This window comes from Asterias amurensis, chromosome 14, assembly GCF_032118995.1.
Source record: "Asterias amurensis chromosome 14, ASM3211899v1".
Taxonomy (NCBI): domain Eukaryota; kingdom Metazoa; phylum Echinodermata; class Asteroidea; order Forcipulatida; family Asteriidae; genus Asterias; species Asterias amurensis.
Window position 1 is genome coordinate 5,025,221 of NC_092661.1, and position 17,098 is coordinate 5,042,318.

A 17,098-nucleotide genomic window follows, 5' to 3' on the forward strand; every position below is an offset into this window, starting at 1 on the left:
CTTCATCATCAGACAACCATCAGTGTCATGTTCTCTGCATGCTTTAACACGTTTGAATACTGATTCTAGGCATGCCAAAAAAGGCCCAGACTACTTCATAGTTTTATCAATGGAAAAGGAAGAAAATTTAAACGAACAAACAAGACAAATATTCCGAGAGTTTGAATGACCAGAAAACTACTGCATTGAAAACGCATAAAGTGTTAATTATGAACTGGGCCCAGTTTCATTGTGTTGCCTAAGCACAAGTTATCGATAAAGAATTTGTTTAAAGCCATTGGACACTTTCGGTAAACAGTATTGTCCAAGGCCCACACTTCGTGTATCACAACTTCTATATAAAATAACAAACCTGTGAAAATTTAGGCTCAATCGGTCATCGGAGTGGGGAGAAAATAACGGGAAAACCCACCCTTGTTTCTGCACGTTTCGCCATGTCATGACATGTGTTTAAAATAAATCCGTAATTCTCGATATCGAGAATTTATATTGTTTTAATGTTTTCTCTCAAAAAGTAAAGCATTTCATGGACTAATATTTCAAGAGAATTCTTTCACCATTACTTTCTGTAAACCCTGTAAGTTACTTGTAAATTTTTGATTTTTTTGTTTTTTCTGTACCAAAAGTGTCGAATGGCTTTAAGTGAAAATGAAAAGAGGTTAACTGTCACAAATGTCACTTGTAAAATTGTATTTGATCTGGTAACCTTATTCTGGGAAGCTAATCTACTTGTCGTTTTCAAAGCAGCTCTATGAAAATGGGTGATGGAGTTTTCGCTAAGCAAAAATGGGCAGTACACAAGCCACAAATGCCACATGCGAAATGCTATTATGGCAATAACTTAACCTCTTTCTAGTAAGCGTTTTTCTGTTTGTGCTTAGCTATTTTTTATGCTCAAGCAGCTCTATGAAACTGGGCCCTGCACTTACTCTGAGATGCCAAAAATGTAATGCCTAAAATGCACACTATTCATGACTAATACTTCAGCCCTCCTCTTTACCATGGGCAGCTTGCCGTACCATTAAAGGAACACGTTGCCTTGGATCGGACGAGTTGGTCTATAAAAAGCGTTTGAAACCGTTTGTTATGAAATGCATATGGTTAGAAAGATGTTTTAAAAGTAGAATATGATGATCCACACAAGTATCACTCAAAATTGAACGGTTTTCCTTTTACACCGCGAACTAACACCGTCGGCCATTTATGGGAGTCAAAACCCATAAATGGCCGACCTTGTTAGTCGACGAGGTAAATAGAAAACCACACAATTTTGAGGCATATTTATGTAGATCATTGTATTCTACTTTTACAACATCTTTCTACCCATGTGCTTTTTATAACAAACGGTTACAGAACGCTTTTGAAAGACCAACTCGACCGACCCCAGGCAACGTGTTCCTTTAACTCTCGTCACTTAAACCCCTGGAGTGGAACCATTGCAAACAACACTGATCTGCTGTTAAAAAAATAATGCTCTGCGTGCATGCGTGTTAACTTTTGAGCAATTATAAGGCGCTTGTAGGGCATTAGTAAGCGCATCTCAAAATGCAAGTATATTGCCACAATCCACTTCAAATGAACCATGTCTTTACACGGTCAGCCTAAACTGCATAACGTTAGACATGTAACAAGATCAAAAAAGAATGAGAGTGGCTCCTCGACTTGAGACCCCTTTTGGGGGCTGTGACAATTTTGTGATCAAGTACTAACTAAAATATCCGATATATGTAGACCTTTCCATTGCAACAAAACAGCCCAAGTTTTTGCCAACCGAGATTGGAAAACTATCATCTATGGAAAGCCATAAATGCAAAACAAAAAAAGATAGCTACTATTTGTTACAACTCAACACAAATATTCGAACATACTGTTGATTTTGTTGGGAAACAAAACAACCAATCATTGGAGGTATTTTATTTAATTGGAAGTTTGCAGGGAAATGTTGCGGTTAAAACACATTGAGTGTTTTACTAACATTCGGTGGTCCATAGCAACCAACTTGGTTTGTTTATCAACAATGGAAACAAATTTGAAATGTCTATATTGGAATATCTCAAAGGTCACACTTCCAGGGGTTGTGATGGTACACCACTGGGAACGAGGTTGCTATTAACAGACTCAATACTACCTTCCTACATCAGCTATCAGGGCCCAACTTCTCAGAGCTGCTTAACGGCCAATTTTGTGCTAACTGTACAATTTCCATTTCATAGCGCTGCTAACCGTAAGCACATAAAAAGGCATGCTTCCCTTCGGTGCTTACTGCAAGGAAAACAAATATGACGTCGCGATGCAAATTCGTGGTGAAAGCGCAATATGGCCGCCTAATTTTCTTGCTAACCTGTGAAATATGCTTACACCTTAGCAAATTTTTCTGCTACAGTAAGCACGAAAATATACTTACTGTTGAGCAGCTCTATGAAATTGGGCCCTGACTTCTACAAGATTATATGTACAGAGAGAAGAAGATTTGAAACATGTGTTCTAACACGAAACGCCTTTATCTTACAAAATAAAAAACTATATAAATTCACTTGCGTGAAGTAAAAAGTGGTATCTTACAGATTCTATGTACAACATTTACAAATTGGTACAAAAAAATTGAATTACAGTTTTAAAATTAAAAATACAAATGGCCTGAAGTCGAGATGAATTCACAAGTCGAGGGCGGAGCTGCGTTGAGTAGGATGCTGGGTGGTCATGGGTACCAGCGCGTCTCAACAGCAGTCACTGTGTAAACTCAATGAAGATCTGAATTGGAACCAGCTGAAACCCTGAATCACACACAAATTTATTAATTAATTAGTTTTTATTCCACTTTCCATATTTTGATCTTGTCCTTCATGCTTCCATCTGCTTGTGGTCAAACCATCTGGGTCCAATTTCATGGCTCTGCTTACCGTAAGCACAGCATTGGCGCTTATAGAAGCAGGGAATTCAGTGCTTACGGCAAGCGTATTACACGGGTTAGCGGCAAATTATAGCTTCTGCGCGTACATACTCCGCGTCATTAAGCATTCTACGCTTACAAGGCTAGCGCAGAAATTCAGTGCTTGGATGTAAGCGGGGAATCATGATCGTAAGCGCAGAATTCGGCGGTAAGCAGATCCATGAAATTGGGCCCTGCTTGTGGTCAAAAAGGCACTGGACTCTATTGGTTATTACTCAAAATAACTGTTGGCATAAAAAAACTTACTTGGTAATGAGCAATGGAGAGCTGTTGATTATAGTATAAATCATTGTGAGAAACGGCTCCCTCTGAAGTAACGTTATTTTTTCTTACTCAAATATTAAAAGACTTCTGACTGAAAGCACACAAATTTTGAAGTAACATAGTTTTCGAGAAAGAAGTAGTTTTCCGAGAATTTGATTTAGAGACCTCAAAATTAGATTGTGAGGTCGTGAAATCAAGCATCTGAAAGCACACAACTGTGACAAGGGTGTTTTTTCTTTCATTATTCTCTTCCAACCTCAATGACCAATTGAGCGCAAATTTTCACAGGTTTGTTATTTTATGCATACGTTGGGATGCACCAAGTGAGAATACTTGTCATTGACAGTTATTACCAATCGTGTCCAGTGCCTTAAAAAATAAATGTCCTACCTGATATAATACATGGATTGCAGTCGGACCAATTATCATAAAACCAAGGGCTGAGTCTTTACTTCCGTCTTCTCTGGCTTAGTTTTGCACATCATGGAGACTTGTTTGGCAAGAGCACGATTCTTGGCCTAAAGATGGGAAAAGGAAACAGCAAACATGAAGCTCGGAAGATATTCATCCAATATAATTTTTAACCTTCCAGAAAGTATGTGCTAGTAGCGCCAAAAAGTCAGGCAATCAACTCCTTTTTGCATTTATACCATAGGTCCTTTGGTTGGTAAACAGTTTGCAATGGCTTAAAGGAACACGTTGCCTTGGATCGGACGAGTTGGTCTTTGAAAAGCGTTTGTAACCGTTTGTTAAAAAATGCATAAGATCAGAAAGATATTTTAAAAGTAGAATATAATGAGCCACACAAATATCACTCGAAATTGCATGGTTGTCCTTGTACCTCGTCGACTAACACGGTCGGCCATTTATGGGAGTCACATTTTTTACTCCCATAAATGGCCGACCGTGTTAGTTCGCAAAGTAAAAGGAAAACCATGCAATTTTGAGGCAAACTTGTGTGGATCATTATTTTACTTTTAAATCATCTTTCTAAGCATTATGCATTTTATAACAAACGGTTTCAAATGCTTTTCAAAGGCCAAGTCGACAAGATCCAAGGCAACGTGTTCCTTTAAGGCCGAGTCACACTGCAGTGATAACGAAAACGATAACAATCACGACGCAAAGAGAACACATTCTATTGCTTGAATTGCTCCACGCAGAATACGCACACGCTCATTCAACCAATAGAATGCGCTCTCTTTGCACTGTTAGCGTTATCGTTCTCGTTATCATTATCGCTGCAGTGGGACTGGGCCTTTTTATATATTTTCTCAGTTGCAATTTTTTTCCCTGGAAATGCAAAGGGCACAAAATAGAACTTGCAATGTCAGACCTGATACTTCACAGACATGAGAGAGGCAACGGAGGCAAATGCTTCCGCATCCGAACCAAACGACTGTAGCTACTGGTGACTAGTATAGCATGAATGATACTCGGTTCTTGGGGAAAAAGTAAAATTTAGTAAAGATTTTGTTGATTTTTCAGAGGGTAACAAATTCGGGAAAAACATTAAGTTGGACATGTTGGAGACTATAATTTAGGCCACCAATTTTAGGCCATCAATGAGAGACTTTAAGGCGCTAGAAGGCAGCAGACTTACCAGGTAAAGTTCCAATGTTTACGTAGTTCTAAGCATGCCCACATTACCGAGAACCATGGATATTACCTGGTAAGTCTGCTGCCACCAAGCGTCCCGAAAGTTCCCTATTTGGACAATGTCTGACAGCAATTTTTGTGACTCAAGAAGATGCAATGGTTTTACCAGAGTTTGTGCAAATGTGGCCAGAAAAAAAAGTGATCCTAAAAGAAAATGCTACCTGGACATCTTCCATGGTTTCTCCGTGCTGCCTCTGAAGAACACCCAGTTTATTCCGTAGATCCTTCTCAATCTGCATGTGTGTGGCTCTCAGCTCCGTTATCTGAAAACAAAATAAACAAATACAGTGAGCGATTTGCCTTGTATATAGCGTGGCAAAATGTTCGCTAGTCCCCAGCGCCTTGCTTTAACCAAAGGCGCTGGGATGGACAAACGTATCATGCACTGTCATTGGTTTAATAATGCGCAGTCCCATCATACATCACACTCACACTGCACCATATTTCTATGCACTGTACGCATGACGTACTTCCTGAACAAGAATCTGTGCAAGCGATTAGCCCATCCCAGCGGTCCTGGATAGACTGGCCGCTGGGGCAGAGCGAAGGCAAAATGCTGCATGAAATAATGTCAATTGCTACTCAAACATCAACAATTGCTACAATTAGCATTCAGTGTGTACAGAGTAAATGACCTTGGGCCATGGTGCCCATAGCCTTCGTTGCCTTGGTCATGGCCTTGGTGTCCCTTTACATTTTGCCAATAGACGACAGCGCCCTTTAAAGACACTGGCCACTATTGGTAATTGTCAAAGACCAGTCTTCCCACTTGCTGTATTTCAACAGATGCATAAAGTATCAAACCTGTGTAAATTTGAGCTCAATTGGTCGTCGAAGTTGCGGGATAATAATGAAAGAAAAAAACACCCTTGTCCCACGGTGTTGTGTGCTTTCAGATGTTTGATTTCGAGACCTCAAATTCTAAATCTGAGGTCTCAAAATCAAATTCGTGGAAAATAACTTCTTTCTCGAAAACTACATTACTTCAGAGGGAGCCATTTCTCACAATGTTTTATACTATCAACCTCTCCCCACTACTTGTTACCGAGTAAGGTTCTATGCTGACAATTATTTTGAGTAATTACCAATAGTGTCCATTGCCTTTAACGATTTCCAATGGAAGTGCCCTTTGCAAAATGAAATTTCAGGCCTGAAATTCAGTCCAAATTCTTTGCTATATGCAAAATTGCTGGATGAATTTTATTCATTCTATCGACTCACTACATTCACTGGCGATCTTGTGTCAATAGAATCCCTCTCACAGAACTCAGGAAAGTACTGAAAATACAGTGCTAACACACATTGGCATATATGGGTAAAACCAAATTTAATTTTCTTATCTCCAATGCAAATTTCCATCTATTAAATCATTGCGGTACCCTCTGCTACCGGACAATCTCAGTGGTCTAGTTGGTATGACACTGCTCTAGAATGGCAAAGGGCATGGGTTCGAATCCCACTTGAGTAATATGCATGAGATTTTTTCACAGAGCTCGGGAAAGCACTGAGTATACATTGAAATGGGTGGCACGGTTGGCTTGTGCGTAAAGTGCTCGCCTCTCACCAAGGTGACCCCGGTTCAATTCCCGGCCAGGGCCATATGTGAGTTGAGTTGTGCGTTGGTTCTCTGCTGTGCCACAAGGGTTTTCCAGACCATCCGGTTTTCCTCCCTCGGGAAAAATCAAACACTTTCGATCTTGGCTGTGCTCCGTGGTCATAATGGGTTCATGTTGCTGGCAGCCAAATGCGCCCTTGCATGCCTGCTTCTCGAACATTGGTGTTTATGGGTAAAACCAAAATTAATAGAGTTACCTTCTTGTCTCGTTCCAAGATGACCTTCTCCTTTTCTGTCAGTAGTTTCTTCAAGGAGGCTATGGTCTCCCGAAGCTGTGTCATGGCAACCATGTGATCGGTGTTACCGGGGTCAACGAAAGCAACATCTGACTTAGACCTGTTGAAATTAATTAAACAAATCAAACAAATCAATGAAGAATCAACACAAGCATGAATTTCTTTGGATATGTCATGCGTCACGGAGGTTTCGACAAAGAAATATTCTGAAGGGTCAGTCGAGGGAAAAAGAAGGAGAGGTCGTCCAGCAACATCATGGATGAACAACATTAAGAATTGGACTGGACAAGGAATGGCAGCTGCAGCGAGATCAGCACAACCGGACTGAAGAGAAAAACAACTTGATCTACAAAAGGTATCAAAACCCTTAAAGGCACTGGACACATTCTGGTAATTGTCAAATAGCAGTATTCTCACTTGGTATAAGTAACATGCATAAAATAACAAATCAAAATATAACAAATCTGTGAAAATTTGGGCTCAATTGGTTAATAAAAGTTGCAAGAGATTGATGAAAGAAAAAAACAACCTTATTGCAAAAAATTGTTGTGCTTTCAAATACCAAAAAAAGACTTCAGGCATGAAGTCCTCTAACATTTGAGTGAGAAATTACCTCTATCTTAAAAACTATGTTACATTGTACTTCAGAGGGAGCCGTTTTTCACAATGTTTCATACTATCAACCGCTCTACATTGCTTGAATCCAACTAAATTGTTATGCCAACAATAGACCCTTCCCATGAAATATGTAAATTACACATAGCGCGTACATGTACATCAGTCTCCTGACGATGACTAGAGCAAGCTAGTCGAAACGCTGAGACCAATTCAGAACTGACTCCGTGGCAGTACAGTTTATTACGATCCTATAAGCTAAAGTAGTAGTCCAGTCTATTTTCTATACCATCCGCCCTGGTAATAGTTAAAAAGCAGGACAGTTCTTTTCAGAACCGAGAAGTCTCCCGAACCTCCGATTATCTACTCCGCGGCAGTAGAATAAAGCAAGACAGTTCCCTAAGAACAACTCTACCTGGCAAGTAGATACACACATGGTGTTACCGCAAAGCAAATATACATTGATACCTCACCATGCAATGCCTCAAATCCTATAAACATTTGGGTTGACAAAATGAGGGAACATCGCGCTGTTTTGTACATGGCTGCATGACGCACACGCGATTGCGCGTCTGCTTAGTTCACAACTCTATGGCATTTGCCAACCAATAGGGTCTGTAGGCATGCGTGAATGTAATTAGCATATTTCATGGGAAGGGTCCATTATTTTGAGTAACTACCAATAGTGTCCAGTAAAGTTTGGGGAATGCTGGAAGTTGAAATGACAACTACTTACAATGATGAAGGTAGGATGCCGTTACTTGAGTAGTCAGTCTTAACCCTCTTGTTAGGCTCAGGTTCCATCTTCTTGTTAGGCTCTGGTGCAGACCTGCTACACACAAGAGCAATGGATGGTTTAAGAATAACAAGTATTTTGCAAATAGAACTTTATCACGGTGTGGCCATCTTGATTTTACTCCATTCCAACGCATTGTAACCAAGCTGAGGCTGGACGAAGTAATAGTCTGGCGCCATGTTTGCACAATGAATGTTAGCATTCATTACTGTTATTGGAAACAGGGAATATGACCAAGATGGTGACAGTATGATAGAGATCTATGGCATTGACCTTGCAAGACCCAATTTCGTAGAGCTGCTTAAGAAGCAGATATTGCTTTTCGCTTTGCAATAAGAAAGCATGATACCAGTCACATGGTAGATGTAGAATGGTATTTTGGGTAGTACCTTTATTCTGAAAAGCATAAATTGTGCTTAGCTACTTTCTGTGCTTCATCAGCTCTTATGAGGTTGAGCCCAGGGGTGGATTTTACAAAGAATTAAGACCAGTCTTATCTTGAATAAGGCCGAGATCCTAGCTTAGGTTTTTTAATAACCCCTAAAGAGTTGTAGGACTAGTTCTTTGTTACGACTATCTTTGTGACATCAACCCCTGCATGTTTTGCGCTAACTCACAATGCTCTACAATAGGCCTACAGTTTCATAAGTTTCTCAATTGTTCCCTTTTCTGAAGAATTCCTCTCCAGGGTTTGACTTTAACGAAGAATACCTTCTGGGAAAACATGGTTTAACTATTTCAGCCCCAATGGCGACTTAAGTCAACTGTGCACAATACCCTGCTTAAACCCCAATGGTGACTTTAGTCAACTGTGCACAATACCCTGCTTGAGCCCCAATGGTGACTTTAGTCAACTGTGCACAATACCCTGCTTGAGCCCCAATGGTGACTTTGACTTTAGTCAACTGTGCACTATACCCTGCTTGAGCCACAATGGTGATTTTAGTCAACTGTGCACAATACCCTGCTTGAGCCCCAATGGTGACTTTAGTCAACTGTGTACTATACCCAGCTTGAGCCCCAATGGTGACTTTAGTCAACTGTGCACAATACCCTGCTTGAGCCCCAATGGCGACTTAAGTCAACTGTGCACAATACCCAGCTTGAGCCCCAATGGTGACTTTAGTCAACTGTGCACTATACCCTGCTTGAGCCCCAATGGTGACTTTAGTCAACTGTGCACTATACCCTGCTTGAGCCCCAATGGTGACTTCAGTCAACTGTGCACTATACCCTGCTTGAGCCCCAATGGTGACTTTAGTCAACTGTGCACAATACCCTGATTGAGCCCCAATGGTGACTTTAGTCAACTGTGCACTATACCCTGCTTGAGCCCCAATGGTGACTTCAGTCAACTGTGCACAATACCCTGCTTGAGCCCCAATGGCGACTTAAGTCAACTGTGCACAATACCCAGCTTGAGCCCCAATGGTGACTTTAGTCAACTGTGCACAATACCCAGCTTGAGCCCCAATGGTGACTTTGACTTTAGTCAACTGTGCACTATACCCTGCTTGAGCCACAATGGTGATTTTAGTCAACTGTGCACAATACCCTGCTTGAGCCCCAATGGTGACTTTAGTCAACTGTGTACTATACCCAGCTTGAGCCCCAATGGTGACTTTAGTCAACTGTGCACAATACCCTGCTTGAGCCCCAATGGCGACTTAAGTCAACTGTGCACAATACCCAGCTTGAGCCCCAATGGTGACTTTAGTCAACTGTGCACTATACCCTGCTTGAGCCCCAATGGTGACTTTAGTCAACTGTGCACTATACCCTGCTTGAGCCCCAATGGTGACTTCAGTCAACTGTGCACTATACCCTGCTTGAGCCCCAATGGTGACTTCAGTCAACTGTGCACAATACCCTGCTTGAGCCCCAATGGTGACTTTAGTCAACTGTGCACTATACCCTGCTTGAGCCCCAATGGTGACTTCAGTCAACTGTGCACTATACCCTGCTTGAGCCCCAATGGTGACTTCAGTCAACTGTGCACTATACCCTGCTTGAGCCCCAATGGTGACTTCAGTCAACTGTGCACTATACCCTGCTTGAGCCCCAATGGTGACTTTAGTCAACTGTGCACAATACCCTGCTTGAGCCCCAATGGTGACTTTAGTCAACTGTGTACTATACCCTGCTTGAGCCTCAATGGTGACTTTAGTCAACTGTGCACTATACCCTGCTTGAGCCCCAATGGTGACTTTAGTCAACTGTGCACAATACCCTGCTTGAGCCCCAATGGTGACTTTAGTCAACTGTGCACAATACCCTGCTTGAGCCCCAATGGTGACTTTAGTCAACTGTGTACTATACCCTGCTTGAGCCTCAATGGTGACTTTAGTCAACTGTGCACTATACCCTGCTTGAGCCCCAATGGTGACTTCAGTCAACTGTGCACTATACCCTGCTTGAGCCTCAATGGTGACTTTAGTCAACTGTGTACTATACCCTGCTTGAGCCCCAATGGCGACTTTAGTCAACTGTGTACTATACCCTGCTTGAGCCCCAATGGTGACTTGAGTCAACTGTGCACTATACCCTGCTTGAGCCCCTATGGTGACTTAACTGTGCACAATACCCTGCTTGAGCCCCTATGCCAACTTCAGTCAACTGTGTGCTATGCCCTCAGGCATACCCAGGCCTGTATACCCTGCTTCAGCCCCAATGTCAATTTACTCTCCCCCAAAAGACACTGATGCACTCTCGCATCATTGGATGGTAACTTTGAAACTAACCTATTAGCGACTTTGTCCACCTTCTCGTCTGATTTACTGGAGTCCACTTCGTTGTTGTCTTTACTTTGCTGAGTGGTTCGGTGATGACTGCTTGCTAACTCGTACTTCCGCTTCTTAGCCTTCTGAAGAACCCTCTTATAGGACAGCGTGCATAACCAACAAAGAAGTTTCCCATCAACCTAAACAAACAAAAAACATTGAGTAAATAGTATGGCATCACTTTTTGATTATATTGTCTTTAGGGAGTATCTCAAAAGTGGGAATGGTACAAATGTTCTTTAGGGGTGAGAGTCAGTTCTTGCAAAAGGTTAAAGGCTATTTTTGGAGATGACATGTCATTTTTTGCACTGACATGTCGAAATGGTGCACACATTTTTCTGTTTGAATTGCAAACGCATACCTTTTTTCTTTCTTCTTTTCTGTCGAAGCCACATTTCTGCTTGCACTGCTCACACGTGTGTGGAGGGCCGTACTTCTTCTCAGAGTTTGCGCAGCGTTGACATTTGTTACCGATAAATGCTGCAATCACATTGCAGTATTCGCACGGCTTTGGCTATAAAAGACAGAGAAACAAAAGACAACAATGAATTGCAATATCTTTTCACTGGAATCAGCGACTGCTAATATCAAGTAGGAACGGATTATCGCAAGGGCAGACCTCAAAATAACCCTTGGCACAAATAGTAATATGCCTTTTTTTAACAGATATGGCGGACACGTTTCTACAACACATAGGTTCGGGTAAAATTGTCTGTATACACCATAACCAAACAGTGCAATCTTATGGTGTCTGCCATATCTCAGAAAAGCTAATTCCTGTGGTGCCCTGTGCTTTGGCTGTGGTGCCCTCTGCAAGATTCCAATACAAATTTATATTTTCCCCATGGAAGTGCCCCATGACAGAGAAAAGTTGCTGTGTCTGTTCAAGAGCAAAGTTCAAGGCCTGCATGGGCAAGATATTTGTGGTACAAGGTTGTCTGCAAAGATATTATCGTCTCATTAAAAATGTCAAATTCTGTAATAAGAATCGCTTATGAACCGGGCAGAAAAAAGGTACGGAAGACATATATGCCGGCTTAAGAAGTAACCGGAAGTAGCAACAGGGCAAAGCGCAACCAGTGAGCTTGGAAAAATTGACCTACTGACTTTCCAACAGAGGTTGCACCAAGGCCAAGTCCGGTATCCAATTTCTTCAAGCTGTTGGGCAGATATCATTCGCTAAGCAAATATGTGCAGAGATACCAGTCACAAGTTATGTACATTACATTTTACATGACAAGGTTTGGCCGGTAACCCGTTTCCGCCCAGCAAGAGTTTTCTGTACTAAGCAGCTTAGTGGGCAAGTGCCAATCAATACCATAACCTCATTCAAAAATCAACTCCTGTTGAATGAATGTACAGGGGCAAGTGACAATAGATTCTACATGCATATTTAACACACACAAGCCCCTTTCACACCATTGAGCCAATTCACAATTAAAGCCATGGAGCTTTTCATCCCACCACCATCCTATGTTCAGTTCACACTTAATGCAGTTTCTTGTGGGGGAAAATGAGCACCTCGTCTGCTCAAAACTATAAGGGAATTAGTGCAAATTGTAGGGTGCATTTCGTAAAATAGCCAGACAGGTCTTAAGGCCCGGTCCCACTGCAGCGATAACGAGAACGATAACGACGCCAAGAGAACGCATTCTATTGGTTGAATGAGCGTGTGCGTATTCTGCGTGGAGCAATTCAACCAATAGAACGCGTTCTCTTTACATCGTGATCGTTATCGTTCTCGTTATCGCTGCAGTGGGACCGGGCCTTTACACACACAAAAGCCCTTTTCACATTACTTTATTCCCTGGTGTGTTTCTCTAGGGAATAATGGCCTGCCTTTTCACACTTTGATCACTTTGATCGGTTTGCCTCGAGTGATGGGCATATCCGAGGATATCCACCCCTTCTCCAGAGTACGAGTAAGTGGACAAACCCTGGAGTTTTCTTGTAACGTGGCGTGTCATCATGGCCGAGCGGTTAAGAGCACTTGATTCAAGCTCTGGTATTTGATCAGCAGAGTGTGGGTTCGAATCCCGGTCGTTGACACTTGCTACGTAAAATTGGGGAGGTAGTGCTTTCTGCTCTACCGGCCATGCTTCGGATTGATGATACCCAAGCCTACATCCGAATGGACTGTAAAAGGGATAACCCTATTTCAGCCCTAGGAGAAGGTGGCAAAGGCCTCTGGAAAAAAAAATAATGGTACCCCACACCTTCAGGCCTTGTATGTCTGGCGACTTGCATAAAAAACAATTAAAAACGTGGAAGCCCGTGGAATAGGGTAACAGTGCGCCGGGGTATTAAATGTTGGGTAATAAAATCCCAGGGCCTCCCCAGGGCTGTATACCACGCAGATAAGAGACACAGTGTGAGAAGAGTTAAACACAAACAACACGAAACACTTAAAACTTACAGTGCCATAGAGCTTGACATTTTGTGCGCATTTCTTGCAGATTGTGTTTGTGCTGCTTTTGCTGGGTGAGAAAGAAATGAGAACACATATCAATGTTGTTTTGTTTTTCACAAACATGAAAGAAGAGATTGTGAAAAATGTGTAGAATATAAGACAGAAATCGTGGACAGATGATACATGTATATGTGCAGCTGTAGTTTATGTATCAGATACTAATCAGAACTTATAAATATTAAAGGGTCTATGTAACTTTTGTCGGACAAAAAACACAATGTCCACAGATTTACACTAAACTTACAGTTTGAAGATAATGATAGTAGAAAGCTTCTCTGAAAATATAATGTGCTGAGGTGCTGTAGTTTTTAGGAAATGAGTAAAACAATGTCATGAAAATAATTTTCGTCTCATGAGACGAAAATTATTTTAATTATTTACAAACGTATTTTCATGACATTGTTTTACTCATTTCTCGAAAACTCCAAAGTCAAATCTTCAAACCCTGTTAGTTAAATGTAAATCTATGGACATTTTGAAAAGGTACCCAAATCCTTTAAAGGGACCGAACACGTTGCCTTGGATCAGCGAGTTGGTCTAGATGAAAATCTTTATTTTTTTGTAAGAAAAATGCATGGTTTGAAAGATGTTTTAAAAGTAGAATACAATGGTCCACACAAACAAATTTGCAGGGTTTTCCTTTTACTTTCTGGTTTGTCATTTTGTGGAGTAAAACATATGACTCTACAGAATGGCGTGTCATGTTAGTTCACCATGTTAAAGGAAAACCATGCAATTTGGAGGCATGTATGTATGGATCATTGTATTCTACTTTTAAAACATCAAACATTATGCATATAACAATGGGTTTCAAACGCTTTTCATGGACCGACTCGCCAAATTTTGACTAGGTCCCTAAAGGCTTCAGCAGTGGCTACTGGCTATGGACAAAATGATCAAATTTCTTATCCATAGCGATAGCATAGCCATACCCACAGCTTAGCCAAATCCATACTCAAAGCAATACCGACAGCTACAGCCCAACCCACATCCATAGCCACACCACCAGCCCAGTCATCCCCACAGCCATAGCTGAAGTCACTTGATTGATTCAGACAGATGCATGGCATTGAATAGTGTTTTTCTACATTTCAATATGGCATACTTTTCCTGTTGGAATTCAGCTCTGCAGTAAGTACATTTCACCACTGGATAGGAACCTCTGCATTCCTGCAAAATGAAAAAAATTAAAGCATAATTGAAAGATTGTGTGAATATTTGCCGTATATTTGTTTTTAAAACTGGCAGTGGCCTAGCCCTGGTAGGACGTCAGTCAGTTAAACGGAGGAGTCTAACCTGGGCTAGCATTGGCCTAATTTAGTATATACATGTAGGCCTACTCCCGAAAACTACTGCCCAGTACACTTATCATTTGTCCACAAGTCTAACTTCATCAGGGTTTTCCCAAGGAATTTTCAAAACTGGGGCATTCTTGAAACAAATTTTTGTTGAAATTTGTGCTGAATTGAAACCAAAGGTAAATTTATCAAGTTTGAAACCTGATATCAGTTTTTTACTTGATATCTAATTTACCTTTGTTTTTTCCTGCAAAATGGGGTTTTCTAAACGGATTCTTTTAAGATTTGAGTCCCACCACCCCCCCCCCAAAAAAAAAAGAAGAAAAAAAAATTGCAAATAAAATAAAACTTGCATATCAGCTGCGTTATTGGCTTGCACTGAGCATTCAATATGTTTACTCATGCATAGGGAAGACATTGATTGCATTATAAAAAATTATTCAACTTGCAATTGGAATGAATGTAAAGTTGTTGATACACATCCAAAAAATCAGAATGATTGAAATTGTTGGAAATGGCCAGGGCCCAATTTCATAAAGCTATTTCATATTTAAGCAGGAGTACTGCTTAGCAAAATTATATGCCAAGCATAATAACTGAGGGGGCAGTCACTCACTCACTTCAAAAAACTTCATGGACTTTTGGCTGGCACCAGGGATAACATTCCATATGGCGCCACCACTTTTTCACTTATTTTTACGAAAAAGGATATCTCATTGAGGTAAATTAGATACTTTATTATTTCATATCGAATGAAAAAGTGGTGGGGCCATACGGAAACTTTTCGGGCACCAGTTTCTGCTTAGCAATATTTTTCTGTGCTTAGTAGAAATGTTTTTGTGCTTTGTGAAATTGGGCCCAGCAGATGATTCTATGTATGTTTACCTTGCACAGCTGTTGTCCTTGTGAGAGTTCTTCAAATGGATGACGGCTGTTGCATTTGGTACATGCAAACAGTGGTGGATGTGTTGTTGCTGCTGTTGTTGATGTTGTTGTGATTGACATTGCACAAACTTTCTTCAACAAGGCCTTTTGTTTCAAAGAGGAATACTTTGACAAGTTCATTCGTTCTCTGTGTGATGATTCAACAGTTTTAAACAGCCAGGCCTGACAAACAGGTCAATCAATGATTTGAGAATCAATCCAAGAAACAATATCAATTCAATAACTGACTTAAAAAAATTCTAATTTCTATGTCGCATCAATCAATTTTCTATTGTGTAAAATTTTCTAGTTTAACTTCTCAACTTTAGGTACCCGTGAAGAAAACGTATGCATTTGGCGTTGGAAATTCAATAAATACTGGATAATAAGTCGTTATTGAAACACACGCTTGTGCATTCGATCAATTAGAGCATGGCTGTCACTTCCGTTTCACTCAGTTCGTTGTTGTATCTTGTCCATTCATTGTCTTGCGCGCGCGGACCACTTTCCGCAAATTAATGCCGCGTTAATGAAATGACCTTGTCGGTAAAACTGCCAGTTATCCTGCCGCTGAAAGGCCCAAATAACTCTTTCACTGTCGTCATACTTCACTTGCTTTGTCACAGTCTTTTCCACACAGTACAAGTCCACATAGCTGTTGTTGTTTACAAACCGGGAACGATAAATAAAGACGGCTGTAGTTTTTCGACTTTTGTGCATAAATACAAAGATGGCGGCAATGCTTTTTGAAGGGCGCCCGCATACGGCCACTAATTGCCATTAATTACCTGACTCTGATCTCCGACACACTGGGTGCGTTCGTTTAGCTTCCCTGGGTCTACCCCGGTGTGTGGCGGTTTTTTCCCACCAGGACGAACGTGGGTAATTATCTACACACGTTCGTCCTCGTAAAAGAAAGTGCCACACACCGGGGTCGACCCGGGGAAGCTAATCGAACGCACCCACTGTTCAAATTGGGTGCGGGTGAGGGGTTCGAATCCCTCTCGATTTGTTGCTTATTTGGACCGGGTTGCCTGGTGTAAAATGCACAGTAGGATGCCGTGCTTGATGAAATTAGCATAATTCGAAAGTTATATCCGGTACTAAATGGCCCAATTCACAGCTAAAGGTGCCCCCCCCCCCCAAAAAAAAAAAAAAAAAAAACTTGTTAACGTTATAGACTCCCAAAGCCAGTGATCTTATGATGATATGGTCCTCCTCTCTTATTCATCTCATACTTAAATAATCTACAAAAGTCTTTAACTTCCCGGGTTAGAATGCTCGCAGGTGATTGCGTCGTCTGCCGAGAGATGACTTCACAACTGAAAGTACTCAGAAACACATACACAGATTACAGAACTTTTTGTAGTCATTGAATTAGCCAAAAATCTTACACCACCTCCCTAAAAGTTTTTAATTAACCACATCATCCAATAAAATAATATGTGACCTTACTAACCACATCATCCAATAAAATAATATGTGACCTTA

At 41.1% G+C, this 17,098-nt stretch overlaps 1 protein-coding gene across 2 annotated transcripts; it reads right to left on the reverse strand.

Moving 5' to 3' along the window:
- Positions 1-1,363: 1,363 nt before the first annotated feature.
- On the reverse strand, positions 1,364-16,337 carry LOC139946936 (protein FAM76A-like). 2 transcript variants are annotated; one of them, XM_071944724.1, is made up of 10 exons: positions 15,569-16,337; positions 14,491-14,555; positions 13,332-13,392; positions 11,277-11,429; positions 10,877-11,055; positions 8,076-8,168; positions 6,686-6,824; positions 5,035-5,136; positions 3,605-3,732; positions 1,364-2,774 (listed from the first exon to the last, which is right to left on the reverse strand). In XM_071944724.1, the coding sequence occupies exons 1-9, from the start codon at positions 15,746-15,748 to the stop codon at positions 3,640-3,642; spliced, it is 1,065 nt and encodes a 354-aa protein (XP_071800825.1). In that variant the 5' UTR covers positions 15,749-16,337; the 3' UTR covers positions 1,364-2,774; positions 3,605-3,639. The 2 variants fall into 2 exon arrangements, with proteins under 2 accessions (XP_071800825.1, XP_071800824.1); XM_071944723.1 differs by having other exon boundaries at positions 8,076-8,171.
- Positions 16,338-17,098: the final 761 nt, after the last annotated feature.

Excerpts from the sequence above, each read along its gene's own strand:
- LOC139946936 (XM_071944723.1), bottom strand. The coding sequence starts at position 15,748 with ATGAACTTGTCAAAGTATTCCTCTTTGAAACAAAAGGCCTTGTTGAAG. Across the intron at positions 11,430-13,331 it reads ATGTCAAGCTCTATGGCACT|CCAAAGCCGTGCGAATACTG; the intron begins GTAAGTTTTAAG and ends TGTCTTTTATAG. Across the intron at positions 11,056-11,276 it reads GAAAAGAAGAAAGAAAAAAG|GTTGATGGGAAACTTCTTTG; the intron begins GTATGCGTTTGC and ends TTGTTTGTTTAG.